Consider the following 16781-nt stretch of genomic DNA (forward strand, 5'->3'; position numbering starts at 1 on the left):
AAAATCTGTTAAAAAGACGTAATGGTCAGACACTTGCTGACCTTTTTAAGAAGATTTACAAAAAAATGGTTTCTAATAATTTAGCCTCTGTGCTTTTTTTGACATAAATCCCTGAACATCAGCTTTATTTATTTTAACCTTTTTTTGTTTTTTTCTTTACACAGAGTGCCTTGAGAATAATCTATTCCAAAGTAGGGCTGGTGAAGAAGACGTTTCAAAACTGTTAATTAGAGCTTCAAGCCTAAGGCCCCGTTTACACGACAACGATTTCGGGGGAAAACGGAAGAGTTTTGTTGCGTTTGTAGTGCGCATTTACACGAAACCACCGAATGTTTTCTCTAACAACGGCACAGATTGAAAACGGGTTCCAGACCAGCTCATGCATAGTATGACGCAAAACATAGCTGCTTCCTACAATCCACAGAAGAAGAAGAAACTACTCACAATGCTGGTGTTACTGTTTCCCCATCAGATTCGGTTCCCTCAGCGTCTCTTCACCGCCCAGGTGGCAAAATACAGGCTGCTTGTTCAGCGCTCTTATCTAGAGAACTACGGACCAGGACCAGCCCGGACCAGACCAGTTTAACAGGAGGGGCACCGACTTATTTTGGGGGGCAAAATGAGTCTACGTAGCTGAACATAGACAACAACACCAGCAGCCTACAGGCTACTTGTTAACAAGCTTAACATGCTGTATTGATATTAGCCAGTCATCTTTTAGCTACCATCACCTGCATCCAACAGCTTTACTCAACTCAGTCGGTTAGTTCGGGGGAAAAACTGTGCCAAGTTATTTACGTTTTGCTGGTTTGCTGCCATGATTCTAACACACACCTGCGCAGCAGCATCAGGTCTCCTTCGCTGCCTCACAGCTGTAAACCCAGCGCAAGCGTCTCAGCGTTCATGTTGCGTTTGAAGGCGGCTCGGAAAAACAGGTTACGACTTGTTAGCGACGGATAAAACTGTTTTAACTGCTGAAAAAGGTAACAGAGGACACGGATATGGGACGTGCAGGAACTCCTATTTTATCAAATTGATATAGGAATAACAGACTGTTGGCCATTCCAAGGTAAACGTGTAATGCTCTCGCGCAGCGAGAGCATTACACGTTTTCAATGTGCACCGTTACTGTGTAAACACAGATCGTAATCAGAACGTTATCGTGTAAACGATCCAACAAAAACGGAACAAAAGTGCCGTTTTTGTTGGATCGTTGTCGTGTAAACGCCCCCTCAGAGGGGGCGTTTACATGTAAACGCCCCCTCAGAGGGGGGCGTTTACATGAGAACATGTAAACGAAAAACATGTTTGCCGAAAAACCTTGTTTGAGCTTTCACGGTGTCTGTAGCGGCCCGGACTGGAAGCTGTTTATTGTTTTTACCTTGGAATGGCCAACAGTCTGTTATTCCTATATCAATTTGATAAAAAAGCATGAGACTTTCTTTAGAATATCCTGAAGGTCACATGGACAGATTTTAAAGCACAGAGATGCATCTGAATAATAGATTCATTATAAAACTAAGGAGCATTGATGCACAGAATCTAAAACTGAAAGTGAAGGAAGCAGCACTCATGTTTGTCTTTCCTCATCTACCATAATCAAAAACATTTCAAAAAATAACCTGAGAAGATTGTTTTCTTACAAATTCTAGAAAAAAAAATCCTGGGTAAATGCTGTGTTCAAGTCTTACATTGATTACATCTACATATTGGTAAGAAATTGTGTAAACTGTTTTAATTATGTCTGAAAAACAGATATTTGAATGTCTTCACACTCAGAACCTGCTTTAAGCCGTAAAGCCTACAGCAGCTGAAAGGCATTTTAAAGTTCTTTGCTGAGCAAAGTCTAGTGTTGTCTGCAAAACGTCAGTTGTAAAAATACTGTTTCCAGTGGACTTATTAAAATGGAAAATAAAAAGGGTCCCAAAATTAAGCCGTGGGGAACTCCATTTAAACCAAAACAAACATGGAAGCACATTGTTTTCAAAGCTTTATTACTTTTATCATCATTAGTAAAAAGTTTAATAATAGAGCAGCTATTTACTGGAACCTTTATAATTTGCGATTTTCTCAACATTACAACAAACTACAAATTCTATAAAATTGTTTTGGATCAATAGAGTTCAGTGCTTTTTGGACTTCCACACAGGAAATGTCCTTTAATCCAAATGGACCACTGAAAAGGCAGCAGGTGGAAAAAACTATTTAAAACAGTAAGATTGATATTTGCTTTATAAATGGAACTAATATTCTCAATGTAATAAAATTTCAGATATACCTGTCAGATAATGATGTTAAGCAAGAAGAGATATAAATGCTCTTTTCCTATTTTTAAGTGGCTTTTGCACTGAATATAGTCTCAAATAACCCTATGGTGATTCATGTAAACCTGATCTCCAATATCTTGTCACTACTTTGTGTTTCTCCTTAACTCATATATTCCAGTTTAAGTCAAATGTTTCACAGACTTTCATAGCTATATCTTGTAAAGCGTTTACTTTGAAGTCTGTGGAGAAGGTAATGTGATTTTCTTTGCTCCGTGTTCACAGCATTTGGCAGAGGATTTCAGAGATGGAACATTTCTCTATCAGTGCTCCAAAGTGTAGCGGATCTTGTGGGAGAAGTGTTTGGTTACCAACATCTGCAGATTCTCCCCCCAAAAATGAGCTTTGGTGAAATGAGACACCGTTTAGGAATATGGAAAATGGACCAAAAAGCACTGCTTTTCAGAGGAAGAAGAAAATACAAAAAAATGTTAAGACAGATATTAACATTTTAAAAGTTAACCTTGAAGCATAAGTTTGATTTTAAAAATAAGTCAGGTCTTTCCATTTGAATTTTCTTTTTTTCTCCAAACAAAACCTGCTGCATTTTGACTTCAAATACTGAAACACAGCCCTTGACTTAGCTGATCTGTTTTTTTTACTGCTTAAAGACTAAAGATGTTTTTCATGTCTGATAATATATGAAAAATAATGAATTCCCACTTTGTAATAAAATAAAGTGAAGCAAAATTGTTGAAGTATTCTGGATTTGGAAATATACCTTCAATGTATGCATATAGTCCTCTAAATATTGAAACGTATTTGATGATATGGGTATCTAAAACTGTATTCTGCCTCTTTTCATATGTATGATCATTTGACCTTTTTAAAGTCTTGTAACGTTTATTTTGGGCATAGTCAATAATGTTATCAGACAAATGAACTGCCTTTATTCTGGTCAGAATCACCGTTTCTGCCAGAAAAACCTACATCTTTCTTTCTACTCATTATATTTTCTTTTGAAACAAATGTATTCTCTCTTCTCCATTTAGCATGTATATGAACTAGCAGGATGTTGGCATCTTACTCAGCCTCATTTTGTGACAAATGGTCAAAGACAGGCGATGTTTGCAGAGGGGACGAAACTTCTATTAATACACAAAAATAAAGCAATGAGCTAAAAAAAAAAAGCATTTTTAAGTTCTATAGTTCAGTTGAGTAATTGCTCGCTTTCCCTTATTATTGAGAACAGACACTAAATGTGTATACTAACGATGCACTATAATAAAACAAAACATGTTTGTGTAAAAAGGATAATACTTTAAATAGGCATGGCTGACAGACAAATATTTACATCGTTTAATTAGAGGCAATGCGGCGGTGTCAGTCAGGTTTCCATCAACTCGTAGAAGGAAAGTTTAAAAAGTAGCCACAACTAACTAACACAGTTTATTACAAATATCTATTTGTAATATGGTTTCATCCCGTTTTGGATAAGATTATTTCCCACCACAAATTTCTTGTTTGACTTTATTTTTTATGATGTTGTGAAACAGTAATTTTCATAATGAATGTATGTCAGCATGTCGCTGGAATGTGACACGAAGTTACAAAAATGATTTATTTGCTTTTCTGCTTGAATGAAATTAATGCATTAGGCACTTTGATTACATCCCAGAGGAATGTCATTACAGCATCTGCATACTATGATAATTTGTCTTGTGAGGGGATGGAGGTAAACTCTGCTCATCCATCTGCCTGTCGGAGCTGTAGACATGTAAACTCCTGAAAGAGAATGCCACTCTGGAAGCCCTTTCTCTGAATCATGCCGTGTCCCTTTGTTGCCTCTAACTGTTGGCTAGATTGCAGGGAAGCTGAGGTCAGTGACTTGCCAATACAGCTGAATGAGCAGTGTAAACGTTTGGAAAGGGAAGATATTGTGTGATTATACAGTGTCTAGCTTTAAAACCCTTTTTTGCATGCAAATCTGATTACAAGTATACATTTTTTATCACTTTGAATTGCAATGAAAGAAAATGCATTTATGAGGAATGTGCTCCGAGTGAAGTTTGCTGTTGGTTTGTCCCTCCCTTTGCTTTGAAGGACGGTGTGTGACGGGCATAACAGGATCAGACATGACCTCACAAGCCTCCCCACAATGACTTCAATCACCAAGAGTCACTCAGCCATAAACATCTGGTCACATGCTGTAGCTGTTTCAAAAAAAAATCATCCCACCACATTGGGTCAGGTGTAGGACACACATCCTGTCTGCTAATCATAACTGGTTATATATCAAACAAAGTGATAATTTCTGCTCTCAGACATCTCCTGCAAGACCTTGAATGACATAAAGAATCGACAGCCTAATATTGCCTTGTCATGGGAGGTTAGCTATAATTTACAATTTAGGAAAATCTGCCAGCCTTGCTTGACACAAGACAGGAAAGCAATTTCTGCGAGTTTGTCGCTTTTAGATCAAGCTATTATGTCAGGACAAACAAAATGGAGGCCAGGACAACTGAGTGCAAAGCCCGACAATCCAGCTCTGGCTTAGCCACATGGCAAATCTAGATTAGCAGGGGATAACCAGAGAGATGAAGAGGGAGTGGGCGGAGAGCAAACAAGATTGAGATAAAGAGGCTGGGAACAAGAGAAACCAAAGAACTCGAGCGAGAAATGGATTGATGAGTACAGACATCAGAAAGTCGGTTTTATTTTTAATGTGACTGCTGTCCATTCTTCAAGTCTTTCTCCTTTACTGGTCAGTTTGAGTTACTGATATTGATTCGCGGCACAATTTACAATTCCAGGTTCCATATCAATTTTTTTATGCCATTACATTTTTATTCATCAACTATAAATTAAATTAAAAACAATTAAATTCAAAAATGAAACTTGTACATATTTAATTCTCACAGTAACATGTTTTATGTTTTCTTCTTTTTAATTACAGCAAAGTCAAACCCTAAAAAGTCTTAGAAAATGACAATATTACAATGGTTAATAAAATAAAACTTTTATTTATTTTTTTTAAATACTGGTCTTTTGAAAGGTATGTGTACTGGATTAGTTCAGCCTGTGGCTGTCCTGTCATCTTATTCTTGATAAAAGCTGACTTTTGTCAAGAATAAACCATTAACTTTGAGGGCTAAGTTAAGTGATTTTGCTCACTCATTAAGCACAGTGGAGATATAAGCAGGTCTTGGTAATTTTGGTGTTGCCTTTGCTAAGTCTTGTTCGAAAATGAAATTTTCATCTCCATAAATCTTGTCAGCATGAAGTTCCCCAGGATCATTTAGAAAATGTCTGTACTGAATTTGGACATGACAAGCAGTGAAACAATCCAGTGATTGTAGAAACACTAAACCACAAGTAATCTGGATTTTTCTGCCTCTTCACGTTTCTGGATTTTGAATTTTAAGTGAAATCATCCTGGTGAGATGCAACTCTGTTTTGGGAATTGTTTAACACAAGGAATCAGGACTAAAAATCAACACTGGATTTTTTCCTGGATAATCCCTTTTCCCAGATGTCTAACAGTGTTTTTTTTTTTTTTTTTTTTTACTGGGTAGAAAATAAATGCATCTAATCAGAAAGATCTGTAGTTGGTGATAAACTGGTATCCATTTTTCCACTGATTTAAAATGTGAGCATGCCTGAGTTCCAGTAGTAGAAATTGATGTATAATTAAGCGTTTGTGGAGAACTTAAGACCAGAAACGGTTGATTAGAACGACAAATAGAGCAGAAGGCCTGCAGGAATGAGATGAGCTGTGGAAGACGTGGAGATGGACGTGGTCGGTCAGCCGGTTAGTTTGTTGCGGGGCAGATGAAACAAAAGTTGTGCAGCTGGGTGTTTCCATGTCCCCAGAGTCTCTGGGCAGAAGAGGCCACGCTGCCAGTGGCTCTGGGGAAATCATTCTTTTTAAACAAATCAAGTGTGAACACTGTCTGCAATATGCAAATGAGCCTCTTTTGAAGTGTTTCTTTCCTGTAGTGCAAATCTAAATGTCATCTCCTATAGAGTTGTTGTGGGGCAACCAGCATGGTCCAAAGAGCAACAGGCACTTTCTGCTCTTCCTCCTGTTGTCTTGTTTGCTTAACAATGTTTTGGGAAAAGAAAGGAAATGATTGGCAGGAGAAGGTTATTACTGTTCATAATGTTTTCTTTATTGCATCATGTTGATTTGGTAAATAAAAACAGTGGGTTATGAAAAAAAGCCAACTTGCTCCTCTTCTGTTTTTCTGGTAATTGGTTTCCCAGGTTCCAAACGGCTTTATTCAGGACCAGTTTGGGTTTAATAATTACTTCTATTTATTTAATTCAGTTACCAAGTTTAGATGCAGCTTTTGTTCCCAAAATGCAAAAGTTGTTCCTAAATCTCCATGGTGTGTGTTAACATACTTGTAAATTTAGAAGTAAATGTGATTAATATGTTTCCAGCTTTCGGTGCCAGCAGAGCATGAACAGTGGTATTTTAGGAAGTCTACACATAAAACTTAAATATTAAAACTCAATTTCTGTGGGTGTTTTTGACTCTTATTAGAATTTGATTAGCTGCAGCAGTTCCACATTTGCAGTCCTAAATAGATTATCAGATATCTCTCTACTATGAGAACAACATTACAACACTATTGCAGCATAACTTTAGGAAAAGATATAACATTTCTAAACTTCAGCTTCACTGAGTCTTATTCATCACAACAACTTAGCTCATGTTCAATACATTACACAAATATTCAGCAAAAATCCTTAGAACTGGCTAGTTCGGCTGTATTTGGCAGACTCTCTGTGGTCCATTACTGACTGTAGACTCATTGCTAAATGCATCCGCTCTATAATAATTCCCTGCAAGAACTAGTAATGTCTTTTTTACAAGAATAATGAGCTATCAAAATTCTGCTGAAGAGAAATCAAATATTTATGCTTCTTTAGCCTTGATAGAAACATTTTTCCACAACTTCATCTAGCATCTAAATGTGGACGTTTTCTAACAGGTACTGACTTAAAGTACCGCGGTCGTGGTTCTTCAAGCAAAGATTATTCTGGTTATTGTTGTCAAATTTCTGGTCAAATAGTTTAGAAGATAAAGTACTTGGAAATAATTTGGCCAGGTGTGAGTGAGTATAATAAAATGACATCTAAAGGTAACAATCATGCATAAAAACATAATAGCTAAAAGGGGACTGAAAAAAACTAACAGAAATTAGTCCAGTCTCTTCATGTATGATAAATAAATGGTGATGATGATCAGCCTGTTTCCATAGACAGTATTTTATTGAAGGAAAGAGAGGACTATATAGAAGGTTTTGTCTTTTCTGCTGATAACAAATTTAAATCTAAATGTTGTTCAGACTTTTGTATGACAGAGGTAATTCCACATTTTTTGTTCTTTTTTGTATGCCTCTAAAGTATTTGATTATATGAATCATATTATATAAGCTATATGCAGACAAATATTTAATTTTTTTGTAAAAATCTAATCTTTGTGGTATGCTCAGTCAGTGCATTTAAAATGGGTGTTTGTTCCTTCAGTGTTTCTAATTAGAAAGATTTTGTCTCCTTTGATTGTCTGTTTGAATGAGGTGTCAAAGTTACTGAATAATTATGGAACAGGATGTGCAGTTGGAGATTATGTAGGTGACTGTTGTATGCAGATGATTCAGTGATGCTCTGCTCATACAGGGCTACTCATCAACCGTATGGAGCGTCTGATCTCATCATGGTTGAGAGTTTGACAATGTTTTGATTGTCAGAAGTGGGAAAGACCAGAATTTACTAATATTTTTTACAATACTTGGGTCATTGTATATCTGACAGTGGCGCAGTTGGTAGAGCTGTTGCCTTGCAGCAAGAAGGTTCTGGGTTCGATTCCCGGCCCCGGTCTTTCCGCATGGAGTTTGCATGTTCTCCCTGTGCATGCGTGGGTTTTCTCCGGGTACTCCGGCTTCCTCCCACAGTCCAAAAACATGACTGTCAGGTTAATTGGTCTCTCCAAATTGTCCCTAGGTGTGAGTGTGTGTGTGCATGGTTGTGTGTCCTGTCTGTCTCTGTGTTGCCCTGTGACAGACTGGCGACCTGTCCAGGGTGAATCCCGCCTCTCGCCCGAAACGTTAGCTGGAGATCGGCACCAGCAACCCTCCCGACCCCATTAAGGGACAAGGGTGCAAGAAAATGGATGGATGTATATCTGACTACCTGTCTGATGTGAACATTTATAGATGATGATGCTTAATGGGGGCACAAATTAATGTGCTAAGAGATAAACTTGACACGTATACACTACTTCAGTAAAGATTATACCCTTTAAAATCTATTGCACTGTGTGCCATCCATTTGTTGAGGAACTGCAGCAAAGACTGCATGTGGAAATTCAATAAAACAATGAGAAAAACAAGGCTGCTGCTTAAGCTGTCAAGATGGAGCAGTGCAAACCAAATATTTGTTGTTGCAAACAATTGAGAATAAAAGCGTCAAGAAAAAATTGCAAAATAACTTGAATGCTGCAAAAGAAATTGGAAGATAATAATAGCTATAAACTTCTTTTTCTTCATACAATTGGATCTGAACAAAACCTTTACTAAGTGTTCTTACAGCAGCTTTGAACCAGAAAATGCAGTAGACTTGTCCATTAAGTTGAAATCCTTGGGCTTTAGTGTCAACAGTGTAAAGAAGTAACGACTCAATTATATGCTATGTTACTTGAACTTTGCCATAACAGGTCAGTGGTTGAATTTGTTCATTCCTTTGTGTACATAGAAATTGTACTCAGACATGTTTTTCCATATATCAGGATTTTGAATGTGGTGTATTTTATTGTGGTTATTATAACATCATTGGTTTTGTTCTTACTCCATCAGGATGGAATCCCGGAGAGCTTGCGGGTAAAAGGTGAGTTTCCACCTGCTTTCTTTCCTGTTCATTGATGCATGACTCCATTTTTACAAGATGTGTGGCTGTTATCTAGTTGAGGTCACCCCAGGCAAAAAACATCTACTACAAAACTTTCTTTTTGGTTCTAAGTTTGTGTGAAGCACTTATAAGTTAAATATCTATTAAAGTTTTTGTACACCTCAAAGTAGGGCTGCCCAGACCAAATGTTTATGATTCATATGTTAATAGAATAAGTGATGTCTACAGTTTTTTTCTTTTTCAAAACCAAAAAATAAAATCAGAAAAAGTCATCATTATCAGTGTTTCTGGTGGAAATCATTTTCCACAAAGCCAAATATTTTACTAGAAGCTGAACAGAAAATTGACAGATATGATGGCATTGATGCAGTTGATTCTCTGAACCTATTGAAACTGAAAGGGGATTGTTCACAAGAAATAAAATGTGGAGGTGTCCACAACCTGGTTATAGTTTGTGGATAATTTATAGCATTTCTTCCAAATAATTTGTGTTTTATAATGTCTTGTTCCAGATATTGTTCAGAAGGATAGATTAATTTGATCAAAAGTGGTTTGAAGAGGTGAAAATCTGTAAACAAGTGCAGAAAATGATGGGCTATTTAACTAAATCTCAAATGCTGCAAAACAGAAACTGAAACCAGAAAGAATTGCAGGAAAATAGAAAATTGCTATTTTATTAATGATACCTTGTTAAAAATAAGGTGCATGAACTATAACAGTTTTTCAAGCCATGCACAGATAAATGCGGATTTACTGGTAGAAATTAACCACAGAAAATGCTGCGGCTTCTGGGGATGCAGCTGATGCAACCACAGCAGATCAAATATGGAAAGTTTCATCAATAGTTCCTGGTAAAGATCGTTTTAAAAAGCTGTTGGTGGGACGCCAAGCAGATGTCTGGTACTATAATGGGCCATTTTTTACCAAAAAGCTCCAGGAGCACAAGCTGTTATCCAACTAAATCAGTCAATTTGACAAAATGATGTCATCTCTTAATATGTCGACAAAATCAAAAGGTTAATGCATTCAAGTCCCCACATCCTCTGTGGTATTTTTCTTTTCAGGTTTTCATTATTTTTTTCCATCATGCAAACCAAAATCTGCTTCATACCAGAGTTTTGTGTTGTATTACAAGGCTTGGACTTGAGAGCTGTTTGGCCTTAAAACAGACACAAACATCATCATTCTAGCATGACTTTCCTGTTTGATTCACTTTCTAAATACATACTTTACAGAAATTTGCATTATGTAGCTGCCATTTGCTTTCCTTCAGCATTTTTGGTTGAATGTTGACAAAGTTCAGCATTACCAGTGTGACACCCTGAAGTTATCATTTCAGTGCTTTTCTGCATTTTATTTTCAGCCTGAGGTTTTCTTAAATTAGTTGAAGTGTTTGTGGTGTGCTCAGCATGCATTGTGGAAAAAATTAGGTGTGAAACATTCGAAGTTCAGAAATTAATTAGATTATATTTAATAACAAAATATTTTGTCAGCTTGAGACACACAATTCATTCTGTGAAGGTCAAATAATCCACAAGTGTTGAAAAGACACTTTATATTAACATTTTAAGGAAGAAAATACTGTGAGAAGGTAAAAGAAACAGTAAAACCATATGTATGTAATGAAGAGAAGGAAGTAGCAGTTCGCATCAATCTTAAATACTCCATGATTAATTTCTGATAAAGTATTTCAGGAAGAACATCATGGACTGGACTCAAGACTTTATAGATTCTGATTCATTTTAAAATTTCAGTGTCTCTTCCATCCTACATCCTGGGAGCCAAAAATAATTGATCTATTCCTAAAACTTCCTTTCATCATTTCCAGAGTTGGCAGTCAGAGGATGTACCAGTAAATACTTTCTGGGGTTGTTTTTCTTTGTCTATGTGGGACCAGATTCAATATTCCTAATGCAAATGTTGAATTTAGAATAAACGTTCTGCCATAAATGTATTTAACTACTCAGTTAAAAAACAAATATAAAACATGTTTAAAAAATTGCTCACGGTGCAGATTTGTGCTTTTCATAAATTCAACCTTCCTGTATTTCTGTCTTGAATTTGAATCCAAGGTTGGAAATTTTAAATTCCAAGTCTGAATAAACAAAACACCCACTGATACTGGAATTACCACTTGGAAAGTCAGAGGTTCCCAACTGACCTTGAATTCATTATGGCTACACTTATCATAATCAAGGTCGCAGAAATTATCAGTTTATTTGCAGTGTGTTTGTATCACTTAGGGCAAGAGGCAGGCCTACTACTGTACTTTATGCATTTATGTATTTATTTATGAGCATGTTCCTTTTTAGAATTTGAATGCATAAAATGACGGACTTTATCGTCCCAATCCCTGCTGGGACATCAACCGCTGGTTTTCTAATTTGTATCTTGTGCAAGCTGAACTCGGCGCAACAAGATTCCCAAATCTACGTTCCAACCTCTGAGACAAATTGCGTGCAGCATAATGGGATTCTTCTTTGCTTCCAGTTGAGGCCAATATGCAAGTAGTTTTGGTAATGCTGTAATGCATAAATGTTGTGAAACTAACTGGGAGGAAGAGGCCCAGCTGTACTGGTGTTGGAGTAAACCTGAAGCCATCTTCTGTTTTTAGTGTTTTTTTTTATTTTATTTTTTATCTTTAACCTCCAAGCTTCCACGACAACTCCATGTAATCCTGCCTCATACCTGAGTTTTCCTCCCAATGCGAAGGAACCTTCTTAATTTTTTGAATCTTTGAACATAATTATCTCAGAAGCCAGTGTAGGTTATCAAAAATACAAAGTGCATAAACAGACAGATATGTGTCTTATCCTTCCTGCCCTTGTTCTGCCCTTGTGTTCAGAGATATATTTATCAGTGTGTTATTTCTGTGTTATATTTATCTGTCCTTGGCTTTTTTCTATTTTATCCTGATAATGCTGTCTCTGGGCATAATCGAAAAAAACATATCTAGATCAAATATGAGCTGGAGAGAACATTTTATTCCCCACTGTGTGAAAAAACTCATTCTGTTGTTCAATCGGAATTACCAACTTTTTTTAACTGAGAGAATTCCTTAGGTTTTAGAACTTTCTAACATACACTCAGGTTGAATTGACATATCACAACAGCTTGCAAGTAACTTTGGTTCATTTGACAGAACTGAGTCAGATTTTTCACAATTCTACCAAAGATATTTGATTTTGTAGCTACTCTCAGGTAGCTACCATTAACCACTAACCAACTCCATCCCAGTTTTTTCTTTATCTTTTGCCTTTTACATTTCTATATGATATTCTTTCATCTCCTGCAGCAAAACACCCACACAATATGATACTACTAACTTCACAGCTGGTATAATGCTCTCAGGCTTACATGTTTCACTGGTTTCTCCTCCAAATGTATCAATTAGTGATTAGGGAAGTTATTGATTGAGTTAATCTAAACTTGATTGAGCGTATTGATTGACCAGTGAAGTGGCCATTTTCTTAATGTTTTTGTCCTTTAGTTAATTTTTAAACTGAAATTCAGATTTTTTTGATGATCCGGTAATTTTGATATTGAAGTAATGATTTCTTCCTTCTGAGTGAGATTTTAGCGTCTAACTTGGCTAATTTCTTTAGATTTTTCCCAGGTGCTACAGAAGGAAGTAGTGTGTTGGAGGTTTTGGCTTTAAAATAGATGCATGGTAGTGCCTTAATTTAACTAAATGTTGTTGTGAAAATAACCTTTCATAGACTTAGAAAGCCATGACATTTTCATCTGGTTTTTTCTAAACTGTTTAAAGGTTTAGGCATTACAGAGTGTATAAACATAGATTTAAACAAATTAATGATTCTATGAAAACGCATCTTGCTCATTACTCTGGCATTTAACTTCTAACAAATTTTGAAAATCATATCTGACCTACAAACAGGACATGGCATTTAATGATTTAGTGCAATGGTACATCTAAATATCTGGGATTAGCAGTATGTTACACAGTTCCTGTAAAATGTGTGGACAACAGTCAGAGATGGAAATGCAGAGACCCATAAAAACATAGATAAGGTCAAACTGAATCTCTTTTCTCTTGTAATAAGTGTAACTTGACATAAAATCAGAAGATGCAGAATTTAGTAGTGTTGATGCTTAGAGGTCACTGCAGTAAAACGGCATGAATTACATTTCTGGAAGAGGCCATAGTTTTTTACTTCTGAACACAGTAGTCTGAGGTTAAATATGCCAAATCTGCATAAAGCTTCACCTCCTAAAGGAAAAAAAAAAACTGCTTTGCAGCGCACAAAACAATTAATCAAATCTGTATTTGGCATCGGAGTTTCCAACCAGTTCCATCTATGAGTAGATTTTTTTGGAAAAATTAATGCACTTATGTCCTCTTGTTGGTTGACAAATGCATCTAATTCATCTTTCTGTCACTTGTCTAATGTATTTTCTGTCTCCTCCCAACAAAAGTCAGTGGAGGGCAGAAGGTAGTCCAGCGGCCCAACAGGGCTGCCACTGAGTGTGTGAAGGGGCCGCTAAATGGACGGACTGTATCCCCATTTTTCTTCACCAGGGAAGGTCGAAGCAGTAATTGTAGAGGGTGCATTACCATAAAGGGCGGCCCCAGCTGTCTTCAGTGATTCAATTCAATACACTATGTTCTGTAAGCGGAGAGCAGGGAAAACTTTGGCCAGTTTTCAGCAAACACATTTCCAGCCTAGAAAGCGAGAACGGTGCAGAGGTTATAAATAATTCAGGTATGTTTTTATTTTAATACCTCTTACTTTTATACTGCAGGGTTAACCTTTGAGTAATACGTAAGGTTTGCAAGCTGTTGTCATATGCCTGCATCTTAAAATGACAACAAAAAAGATTTTCAAGAGTTCAAAATATAAAATATTCTGGTGACAAACAAAGCTAGCTAGAGAAAACACTTTGCACCGTTCTATTGTCCATCAGTTAAAAGAATACAACTAACATCATTCTGAGAAACTTTATTTATAGCTAAAAACTGTATCAGTCAAAGATTGGTGGGACGGACTCCAGTCTCTCTGAAGAGGGTGAACTGATTAGACAGCATGGCATTCCTGGAATAGTTTCTGCTAAAAACAAAGCATCTGGTGTTGTACTATGATGAATTATGACTATTTGTCTTTTCATCCTTGAACGTGCCTCAGCCTTTTGTTTCATTTAGGCTGTGATAAACTATCGACCCGGTCAGAAGTATTTCTGCTTTGCTTTTTCAATTTGAAGCAATTAAAAAAAATAATGATTGACAAATATAGATTTATTTTTCCTTTATTTGAAAGAGAACACTTTTTCCAAATGCTAGATTGAAGAAATGCAGAAAACCAACAAATAGAGCCATTTTCTAGGGTGCTCTAATTGGAGTCCCAGTGTGCACCACAAAAGTTTAGCTTGTTATGCAATCTGCAACAAGACCCGAGGCTGCTACTGAAAGGAAATTTCCTGAAGATCGATTGATTTTTAGCTTTATCAAACACCCAGCGGAACTTGTTAAAATGATCTCCTGCCCTTATTTCATATGTATGAAAATCCAGCGATGGTCATTCTCTAAATGAAAGGTATATAAATGAGAGTTCACAAAACAGAAATATTCCCATATTCACAGCAAACATGCTTTGAGTGAGCCTATTAACTAAAGCAATATTCCCTCTACCTCACTTTGTAAAGACTTACAGAAATCAACCAGAAAAATAAGAGTACATAATCAATGGACCTTATTTACTCAGGCAGAGCTGCAGAAAACACAACTAGTCAGTTATTGAATTAACACCAAGATGAACAGCAAATCCCTGAAGGCAAAGCAGAGCTGGGGTTCATAAACATTCAAAGTTCAAAGCAAGGGTTGAACAAGTTTTCAACTGCTCATTCAGAAAAGATGAAGATATTTTTCTAGACAAATGACTACATTAAATCAGTGTAATTGTGCAGTAGTTTATAAAATGTTGCTTTGTTCAGAGGAATGTTGAACATTAAACCAAAATATTTGTTCTTGTCATTGCATAAAATAACTTACATTAGGATAATTGATTATATAGTTTTATATTTCTGGTTGTAAGCCTTTACGAAGGAAGGTAGAGGGAATGTTACTTTAGTTAAATAAGACTCACTGAAAGCATGTTTTCTGTGAATATGCGCCGATTTAACAACGGAAGCTTGTTTTTCATAGTTGAATTTTAACAAGTAAAAATGAAACTTGAGGTGGAGTCCAGTAAGTTCTGCCTTGGAGTGACCTCCATGTATCTTAACTTTTGGTCTCCAGATCACATAGAAATGTCTTTTAATTAAATCAGAACCTCAGAAATTGGGTTTCCATTGAAACTTAAGGCAGCAGAGTCCATTTTTCATTGGGTTTATAATACACAGTGGTGGTTTCTGATATGGGCGACATGGGCAACTGCCCAGGGCGGTTGTGTTTTGGGTTTTGTTATAACAAAACATTTTTTCCTTTAGTAATCTTTGAAGAGATTATTAGATATCTTTAAATAGAGATAAATGTAAATAATTACATTTATCAGGCAGATTCCTGATAATTATTGATTTCATAGAGTATTTCTTTGAGTTTATTTTCAAATTCCCTTACATTTTTATCTTTCAGTTGATTGTAAAAAAATATTTATCAAAAGAAATGTACATAAATGTCATATTTTTATGTAATAGAGACTAGTTCCTAAGAACGTAGATTTTTTTCTCTAGTAGTTTGCCATGAATTGGTTTATGAATAGTATAATCTAACCTATCTCCATAACAGTAAACAACAGTATTTTTCCTTAAATTTAATTTTGCAGCATGCTCCATTCTTATGTTTATGACACAAAACTGGTTTTCAGCCTTTCTCAGAAATCAAATTATTGCAAAAAGCCATCAGTTTGCTTCTGATGAAAATCATATTATGCACTGAATGTGTATAGTATAATCAGTTGAAGAGAAAACGAGTAAGATCACTGGTTGCATGTTCCCAAAGACTCATCATGCCACCTTTAAACAACCATTTATCATCTTTGAGTATTCTTATTACTGCGCTGCACCGTTGAGGTGAAACCTTTGCACCAGTCCAAGCTTCTTGTTTTGCTGCCACGCATAATGTTTGTGCTCCTAATCTGTGTCGTCTCCTCTTCTCTAATACACTGACACAATGCATTAATTTGTATGCATTGCAGTCATTTTACCTCCACCAGACCCAAGTCCATACCAGACACACATGAATAATTCAAAAGCTGAAAAAAACATTGAGCTCTAAATTGTATATTAATTCTAAAATTGCACACTACCCCCTGGGACTGGGTTACAATTTTAATAACTTGTCACAGCTAAACCAAAGAGCAGAGCGTTTCGGTGCTTTTCTCAGACAAAATTATTTGACTCCCTGTTGTTCCATCTCACTACACATTATTATCAAAATTTAATTTGTAATGGTCTTCATACGGTTCGACTCGAGTCAGTGTAGAAAGAGGGAGTACAGTTTTTTTTTTTTTTAGGAATGTGGGGATGAGGCATCTTAAAAGGGATAGTAGGACAGAAGTGTAGCTTTGTTGGTTTTGTTCCTTAGGTACCTGCAGGACTGTGTGGTCCTGAAAGTCACCTGCAACCTTTGACCACTTACCCTTAAAA

At 36.4% G+C, this 16781-nt stretch overlaps 1 protein-coding gene and 1 long non-coding RNA gene across 3 annotated transcripts in view; both read left to right on the forward strand.

Moving 5' to 3' along the window:
• The window catches only part of fstl5 (follistatin-like 5), a 186477-nt gene that overhangs the window by 33496 nt on the left and 136200 nt on the right, over positions 1-16781 (forward strand). For both annotated transcript variants that reach the window (XM_017307175.2, XM_008421086.3), the window contains exon 3: positions 9128-9158. In XM_017307175.2, the coding sequence (XP_017162664.2) occupies positions 9128-9158 (31 nt within the window). The remainder of the gene's footprint in view (positions 1-9127; positions 9159-16781) is intronic.
• On the forward strand, positions 1656-3032 carry LOC145553175 (uncharacterized). Its single transcript, XR_014089432.1, has 2 exons — positions 1656-1712; positions 2550-3032. It is a non-coding gene; the product is annotated as an uncharacterized LOC145553175 (long non-coding RNA).

This window comes from Poecilia reticulata, chromosome 10 (assembly GCF_904066995.2).
Source record: "Poecilia reticulata chromosome 10, P_reticulata-male-v2, whole genome shotgun sequence".
NCBI lineage: Eukaryota > Metazoa > Chordata > Actinopteri > Cyprinodontiformes > Poeciliidae > Poecilia > Poecilia reticulata.